Source organism: Lonchura striata, chromosome 19 (assembly GCF_046129695.1).
Source record: "Lonchura striata isolate bLonStr1 chromosome 19, bLonStr1.mat, whole genome shotgun sequence".
Lineage (NCBI taxonomy): Eukaryota > Metazoa > Chordata > Aves > Passeriformes > Estrildidae > Lonchura > Lonchura striata.
In genome coordinates this window covers 4,391,985-4,400,622 of record NC_134621.1, presented here as the reverse complement: position 1 = coordinate 4,400,622, position 8,638 = coordinate 4,391,985, and the positions used below count along the sequence as shown (strand labels likewise).

Here is an 8,638-nt window from a genome sequence, read left to right as displayed (position 1 = left end):
TCTCTCCGAGCAGGCTGCATGCAGCAAGTCTCAGCAGTTCCCTAGCACAGGACCTTCTGTCACACTTTGCTGGGAAGGATTTTGTCTCTCAGATGTCAGAAGCCAGTCAAGTGTCACTTGTCAAAGCTCTGTACAATCAAAACTTCCACAGCCCAGAGTCTGATCAGTCCTGCACAGGTTCTGCACTGGAGTTGTTGCTAATAAGACGAAGGAATCAATGCTATGAGGAGTCCAAGTTTGGGTGACTGGGAATTCACAGCTGGACCACACAAACAGCAATAAACAACACTTTGTACCTTACAGCTTATTCCAATGTTTTGCATATTTCTCAAGTGCTTCCAGGGCAGAAGTAAAGCAACTTCTTTCTGCCCATTAGCTGTTAATTCACCAGGTAAATCACAGCAGGAAGATGCTTCACTGGCCAAGAAGCGTAACTTGTGTTACAACAAAGGAAAAACAAAAGTGCATTACAGATTATGAGAATGTTCAGGATTTAGGGAACTCACATACCCAACTGGAAAATAGAGACTGCAGAAATATTAGTGTTCCCATGGAATCTAAACTGGTCAGATGCTACTGGAGAATGCTGTTTAGAGCAGCATGTCTGAGGAAGGGAAATTGGTCAGCATTGTCATACATGGTGAGCAGCAGGGAAATTTGAAGGGCTACAGATTATCTGCTATGATTGTCAGGAATGACTTAGATTAAGAAAAAAAAAAAAAGAACCTAAGAAAGTTGAATATATATCTGAAAAATGTCATACGTGTGTACTTCCACTGAGATCCCAAAGGTTGCCTTTGAAGTCCTTTCTCAAGAGCAGAGCTGGATGTGACACTCTGGATTAAAAAGAATAACCAGAGGCATCCCTGTGCCCAGAGGTGCTCTTGGATGCACACTAAGGTGAATTCAAGACACCTCCAACCCCCAAGAGCCTTGTTTCCATGTCATGATCATGTTAATTAGCAGTTTAGAGCAGATGCTGACTAAAGAGTCAGTTTAGAGTCAGCTTTAAGTATCAAAAGAAACAGAGCTAAGGGAAGCAGTCACAGATGGAGAGAACCTCCAGGTGTAGCAATGCTGTGCACAGGGAGGAGGGAATGCTGCAAACCCTCAGAGCTCCACAGGTGGCCCAGGCTGCCAAAATGCCTCCTCTTGCTCTGCACAGACCTACTCCTAGAGCCCCTGAAAGCAGTGTGCCCTGGGGGAAGGTTCTACTCCTCACTGCCATGGACTGTGCCCCAGAATTCTGCCAAAATGGGAAAAAAGAAAGCAATGAGTTGTGGAGAAATTCTGTGTCAGCTTATTGGTTTTTCTTGTCCTCTGGTGGGAAGTATGGAGGAGGGGGTGGCTGGTCCTGCAATAAAGATGACAAAAGGACATCAGTGCATGGATAAGAATAAAATGTTAAACTCAAAGCCCCCCAAAAAACCAAGACACCAACATCAATTCAGACCAGCTTTGCTGTGCCACTGAGAGAAGATCTGCCAGGCACACACTTGGGCTCAACCCCAGAGCCCCAGGGACTCACCGTGGGCATGTAGACATTGTGGGGGTTCCCTGGGCTGTAGTAAGCACTGGCAGCAGCTTCAGCAGCCTTGGCTTCAGCTGTCACAGGGAGAGAAGTGACAGGTTAGGGACACACAGAGAGCTCTTACAATAGAACAAGAACTCCTGGCCATCACGAGTTACTTAACAGAGCACCCTATGACCAGTGCTCAAGTTTCAAAACAGCTACAGCAAACACAATTGAGCATTCTCTCTTCCAATCACCACAGAATTGCCAATTCCCAGTGAAACAGAGGAAGAATGAGTTTGGAAATGTCACCTGGGACTTGCATGTCAGCCATAAAAAAATGCTTGCTGTTGCCTTGCCTGAATACAGACAATACCCTTTATAAACAGTCAATGAACAAACCATCCTTCCCAGGAGTGAAATCAACAGGCAAAACAAAAATCAGCAAAAGTTTATAGCAGTTCAGGGGATTAGTGTATTAAAGATGGTAATTTATGAACACAATCCAGACCTTCCATTTCTGCACAACACAAAAATCTTGTATAACCCTTTGGAGCAGTGCCACTTTCCAAATAATAGCTCAAAGATGAATGGTTGTTTTTTCAAACTGAAGAGAAAAGTTAAATCCTTATTCAAACAGAGATTCTTATCTGCAAGAGATCTATGGTTGTGCCCAACCACAATAGCTCTTTTTTCATTTTAATAAATCCTAAATGAGTGAAAAATGAGGCTGGTATTTCCCCAGCTCCTTTCCATCATCTCTTCCCCTGCTCCATATTGTTTCAGCAAAAATAATCACATTAAGAATGAAACAGGGGAAGCAAATATCACCAAAGCCACAGCTGTGAACTAAAATGGACCACAAACACATTTCACCATCAGTTTCCTTGTATTCATCCATTAGGGCAAGGAGAATCACAACCTGTATTTTTTCTGTCAGAAGAATACATCCATCTGTAAAATGCCCACTAATGGTGTCTACCCTGAAGAGAATCAGGCTGGACTCTAGACTGAGCTGGACATGCAAGGCTGGAGATTAGGGGAGCTCCCTAATCCCTTTTCTAAACAAACTTCAACTTCTAAGTGGAGCTTCGAAGCTCCCCAAAAGACAAGAAACAAAGTCTGCTTCATCCCTAACACAACTGCTGTGAGTTCATTCACCTGGACATGCTCCTTACCTGCAGGAGTGGAGGGCAGGTCTGGGCCACTGACAGGGGGGGGTTCCATGGGCCCTGGGTATGGAGGGGGTGGAAGCTGCATGTAGCCCATGTTTCCAGCGGCTGCAGGAGGACCAGGATAAAAGTCTGTCAGGAAAGGAGATCACACAGCAAGAGGCTTAACTCCTCTGGGTGGAGTTCTCAACCAAAAGAAGCCAAGGCAAATGTAATTCAACTCAGGAAAAAAAGCTACACAAGTCATCACTAAAACATTGAGTAAAATCTGATTTTCTTGCCCTTTTTACCTATTTTAACTCTTCCTTGCTGGAATAACCCCCAGCCTCAGTTGCCAGGCTTACCTGGAGGAGGAGGTGGGTATGGATAGCCCCCATTAGCTGCAGGTGGTGCAAAAGCATAGGATCCATTTGGCATGTAGGAATAGCCATAAGCTCCACTGGGTATTTCACCTCTGGAGACTGGGAAAGCAAAGACAAGACTCATCAGAACATCAAGCCTGCCTCAAAAGCAGGCCAACAACTCCAACAAACTTAGAGAGACCTTATCAGAAAAACAAATAAGTGTCATCCCAATAAATCTGCTGCTCGTTGGATTGAGAAAAGTATGTTTTAAATCAAGCATCAGGCAAGGGCTCCTGAAACCACAGAACTCTGGCAGACACCCCCAGCCTTCCATACCTTGTGATGCCACCTGCAGCATCCGCTGCCCAAATTCAATTGCACCCCCAGCTGAAAAGGTCATCTTGAATGTGGCAGATCCTTCCCAGCCACCTGGGGGAGGAAAGACAGCACGAAGGAGAAACCATTTCCATGCTATTTAGGTTACATGCTGCACCTACAGATGCTCTGTATATAATTCTTAAAAGAGCTTATCCCAAAAATCCAAATTAAAAAAGAAAAAAAAAAGCAGAGAAAGTGGGAGAATTATGGTATCATCAGAAAAATTCACACTGGGGTATTGTCAGGTCAAGAGACACCTGAAGCAGAAACATCCATGAGGGAGAGCTTCAGAAGCTTTCTGGAGTTGTGGCTATTGCCACAGTAGCTGTCAGAGGCCAAACTGTCTGGAGTGCTGGATTTGCTCTTGCTTTGGATAAGATTAGTGCAGAAGGCAGGGATTTTGTTAATCCTGTTTGCTAAAAAGCCTCTACAACTACACCTGTCAGCTCCAAATTAGTTTGGGAGTCTGAGTGCCCAAAAAAGCAAAGAACTTAATGGAAAACATAGTCCACATAAATCCATTAGAGCCCATGGAAGATATTTCAAGTCAGGATAAAAAAAATCAGAAAACAAATAAATTAGTGCCATCTCACATTACAGTACAAAAAAGAAAAACATGCACAGTCCAGAGTCCCAAGAAAGCATCAAAGCAGAAGCTGTGCTGAAACAGACACAAGTAGATTAAAGAGCTTTTTAAGCTAAACCAGACTCTCATGGCTGTTAAGACAACATCATCATTAAAGGAGATGGCCTCTGGGGAAAATTAATGAAGATCTAGCTAAAACCTTTTGCCTTTCACACAGTTTAGTTTGTCATTAATGCTCAGGCTCCCTCCCATGCTGGATGGTCCCACTCAGCTCCCATGCAGAGGCTACAAAGCTGATTTCAGAACTCCAGCTGAAGGCTTTTACACCCTGTGCTGTGATTTCTGTGCCACAACTGTTAGACTGAATCAAGCTGAGGATGAAAGTTTGCTGAACTCTGTGCCTTTGGTAAAAAAAAATCAGTCAAAACCAAAATTATTTTTGAAAATGTCTGCCACAGCCTTCTCATTGAGTTTAATGTGAAACAGCTCCTTAAATTCCCCAATTTCAAGATAATCCATTCCCTTCCAAGTGCCATTTTCACTGCCAGGATGCACTACAGCAATACCACACCTGCCCTTGAACTGCACAAGAAACACAATGGAGAAAGGGCTCTGGGGGTCTGCACCTGAACCCAAACAGAGCAGAAAGGATCTGAGTTTTTGGCACAGGAGAACCTGGATGCAGGTGGGATAGGTGATCCCAAGTGACCAAAGCAAAATGACATCTTCATTCTTGCTGACTCCACTCTGGTGTTTATTTGCTGAGATCACTTGTTTGATTGAATTTTGTATTTTGCAGAGGGCAGAAATGAGATGGTTTGCAGAGCACATCTGCTCATTGTAGCTGAGCAGGGAGCTGGTAAGGGGAATGTTTTTAGCTGCCAGTGAAAGAAACATATTTTCACATGAGTGTGAAAACCCATTTGGACAGTGTCAAGGTTTGGTTAGCCAGGATTTTGCTATGAGTGAGCAGCTGAACTGAGACACAGAACATCCATTATGTGATACCCACCTCCTGCCTCTGCCTTCACTGTGCCCTTGATGTAATTTGCTCCAAACACTGGCTGCTTAATTTCACAATCCTTCAACAAATAAAAGGGCATCACAAATGACTGCATAGCATCCTTCCCCTTTGACACAAAGATAACCTGAAAGAAAATAACATGAAAAGAGCTAGTCAAAACAAACAGGAAACACAGCCCTGATTTATTTCATGAACAGATTTCTCCATGGACTGAAACTCACTCCAATATCACCAGTTCCACAAGCCAAAAGCTACACACAGCAGCCACAGGGGTAAACCAAATCCTCAAAGTACTAAAGCCTTCCAGGAAGTCCCTTGCTCAGGTAATGCTCCTTCCAGCTTCCTGAGAACCTGCTGCCCCACACAGCTATGATTTAGTAGCTGTGCTGCTGCATTCAGCATTTCCAGACCACTGCTAATTTCCAGTTTGAAGATGCCCGATGGACTAAACAGCTGCCTGGACAAGAACTAATCAGATTTATTATCTGCTGACAAATAGATGGGATACACCATGAATTCACAATGCTTCCCAGTGGGAGAGGATGAGCCACACTTCAAGCAGGAGTAGATTATCCTGACTTTTATACACTGAGGACATTTAAACAGACTCCAGGGCTGTTATCTCCTTAGATGAGATAAAGCCTTTCTCCACTTACCCGGTAGGGAGTCAGGAAAACACTCCCTTTCTTGGTGCCCTTGAAGGCCTCTGGCATCGGCTCCAGATCACTGAAGGTGATTTCTACGTGGTCATAGGTCATCAAAACACTGCACAAGTGACACAGAGACAGCAGTTACAGCTCCAGGCACAAGTGCAGCATGCACAGAAGTTTACTGACCTACCAAAACCACCTGTAACCTCAGCACTGAGGGAGATGCTGAGCAGACAGACTCAGTTCTGGTTTGCCTTTTTTTGGTTGTTGTTGTTGGCAGCAGCAACTGAAGTAGCACTGGCTGCTTGTTCCCTTCCCAGTGTGCTGACACAGCTGCTGCTGCTGTCTGCACAAGCAGGCAGCAAACCTGGTCAATTGAGCTGATCAAAATCTCAAGGGCTTTTTTTTTTTTTTGTTTTAAATTGTTTCACATTTCTGCTGGATCAGTTCCCTAATTCAGTTGCCCACAAGTGACACGACAGAGGAAGAACTGCAGGAGAAGAAAATGCCCAGGCTGGCTTATGTAACACGGCTGTTGAAGGTCTCAAGCACCTCTGACACAAAAATGTGATCCAGAAGAACTCCCCTTCCTCACCACAAGACTTCATTAACTTGTGTTGCCTGCACTGATTCCTTAATTCTCAATTACAAACTGACCTGATTAAAACCTTTGCACGGACATGGCAGGTAACTTGTACTGACATTACAGCACCCACATTAGGGACTCTAATCCCTAAAGCTGCAGAAATCTCCACCACCTCTATCTTTGGCAGCTGATGTGTTTCCTCAGTCATTTGCCAGTGAATGCCTGTCCCTCCAGAACAGCTCGGGAAGGGCAGTGGGACCAGCTCTGTTCTGGCTGCAGCATTTCAGCTGGATCAGCAGGCAGGCCCTGGTGCAAGGCAGGCTGACAGCTGGGAACAGCAACCCCTTCAGCTGCTGCAGTTCTCTCAGGGAATGCATATCTAAGTACCTGAGTTGATCCTTCTAAGAAAGGCCACATCCCAAGTGGAAGCCAGGCACAGAATTCCCACACCAATGTTTAAGCAGCCCCGTGGAAGGAAGGGCTGGAGGATGAAGCACTCCTTTGTCCCCGAAGCAGATGCCTGCCACGTCAGAAGCTCGCTGGCAGACAGGGCTGCGGACAGCCCTTTGCCGTGCAGACAGAGGCGGCTCTGTGCAGCCTTGCCGTTTCCATGGTTATATCCCAGCACCTTTTCCCAAGGCTGCTGCTGCCTCCCGCACACACAGAACGGGGGCTGAGCTCCAGGAGCCCGGGGCGGGCAGCCCCTGAGCTGAGGCACGGTGCAGCTGCAGCCCCGCCGAGCGGGGAGAGGCCTGGGCCCAGCCAGATCACCTGAGCCCTCCCGGGGACAGCAGCAAGAGCCAGCAGCAGGCTGGGGGACAGGCTGGATGCTGAGGGAAGCGGTGCAGAGGGGCAAGGCCCGCGGCTGAAGCCCAGCAGCTCCCCTCGCACAGGCCCTGGGGCAGGAGGATGCGTACAGCCCCTAAGCCGTAGGGAGATGAGGGGGGAACGCCGGCACCGAGAGGGTTAAGCCACCCCCTTTACGCGCCTCGCCCCCTCAGCACGCCCCGCCATGACCCACACAACTGCTCCCCCTGAGGGAAGGCAAGAGGAGGGCGGGGGGAGAAGGCAATTCGCCGCTATCCCCCGGCTCCCGAAGCCGGAGGAGGGGAGAAGGGGATAGCACCTCACTTCTCGCTGTTGTTAACGATGACGCCGCCGCCCTCCGAGTGGTTCTTGTTGAGCGCCATCGCCGCCTCCTCCTCCTCCTCCTCCTCACAGCATCGACCCCGCTCTGCGCCTGCGCGGGAAAAGCTGCGCCGTCAATGGGACCGAGGGGCATGCTGGGAGTTGTAGTCACCGCCATCTATGGAGCGGATAACTTATCTTTCTCCGCGCGGTGCATGCTGGGAGTTGTAGTCCACCTCACACCACCTTAGCGCCCGGCCATTTGCCCGCGCGGAGCATTCCGGGAGCTGTAGTCCGTCCATGCGCGGCATTTACACTCTCCATGTCTGCCACGCGGTGCATGCTGGGAGTTGTAGGCTGACCTCACCGCCTCAGGGCCTGGCACTGTCTCTCTATAATTGGTGGCGTAAAATAAAAATAATCCCGGATATCTGGCGGTTCTGCACGTGAAATGAGGTTTATCCCCTTAAACGGCGAAGATGCTTCATTTCCCATAATTTTTTAAATTCCCACTTGATGTGCATTTCCTGGTTTTGCACACTTGCAAACAGATTTTTGATCCAGTTGTTGGCTGCTTTCAGTGATGGAATCAAGCACATCCAAAATAATCCCTTTATACTGAAGTGTATTAAACTAGAAAGACTAACCAGCTGCCCTGTAAACAAGCCAAGATCGTGTCTGTGTGTCTGTCAGAAATCTGGGAGCAAGAAAATAGCTGTGGCATCTGCAGGATGGGTCTAAACTCTTTACCTTCAGGTGTGCAAGTTGGAGGAATTAAAAAAAGTAATGATTGCACAACTTCATTTAAAAAAGGAACCTGCAAACTTGTTTGAAGGGCTCCCAAAGATCAATAACTGACAGCTGTATATTAATAATATACAAATCAGAGATGTATCACCCTTTATTATATAATTTTAGATGGATCTGAGCTATTCCCTGGATTTGCAGCCCAGTTCTGTCTGAGTGCCTGAGAACCAGATGCGAGCAGTGGGGGAAAGCACAAAAACGACATAATGGAAACCAGATTTAAATAAATGCAGTGACATAATCTGTATGGTTTCTTGGCAGGAAAATGACAAGTTTGTGCTTTTCATATCCGCTTTTTTAATAAGCAGTAAGTTTCCCTTTTAAGAAACAGCCATAACAAACAGTTCTGATTCTTCTCCTATTAAAGTCAGGAGCAGAATCCACTCAGCTTCCACTGAAACGCCCAGATGGAGCATTGGCACCTCACATGAATTAAGGCTCACCAAGTAA

General features: G+C 46.7%; 1 protein-coding gene across 2 annotated transcripts; it reads right to left on the bottom strand.

The window, feature by feature from the left end:
- Positions 1–1,181: 1,181 nt before the first annotated feature.
- WBP2 (WW domain binding protein 2) lies at positions 1,182–7,506 on the bottom strand. Of its 2 annotated transcripts, none has more exons than XM_021541672.2 (8): positions 7,385–7,506; positions 5,674–5,782; positions 5,006–5,141; positions 3,366–3,458; positions 3,030–3,146; positions 2,692–2,817; positions 1,529–1,605; positions 1,182–1,354 (listed from the first exon to the last, which is right to left on the bottom strand). In XM_021541672.2, the coding sequence occupies exons 1-8, from the start codon at positions 7,441–7,443 to the stop codon at positions 1,301–1,303; spliced, it is 771 nt and encodes a 256-aa protein (XP_021397347.1). In that variant the 5' UTR covers positions 7,444–7,506; the 3' UTR covers positions 1,182–1,300. The 2 variants fall into 2 exon arrangements, with proteins under 2 accessions (XP_021397347.1, XP_021397348.1); XM_021541673.2 differs by having other exon boundaries at positions 7,380–7,484.
- Between the last annotated feature and the right edge of the window lie 1,132 nt (positions 7,507–8,638).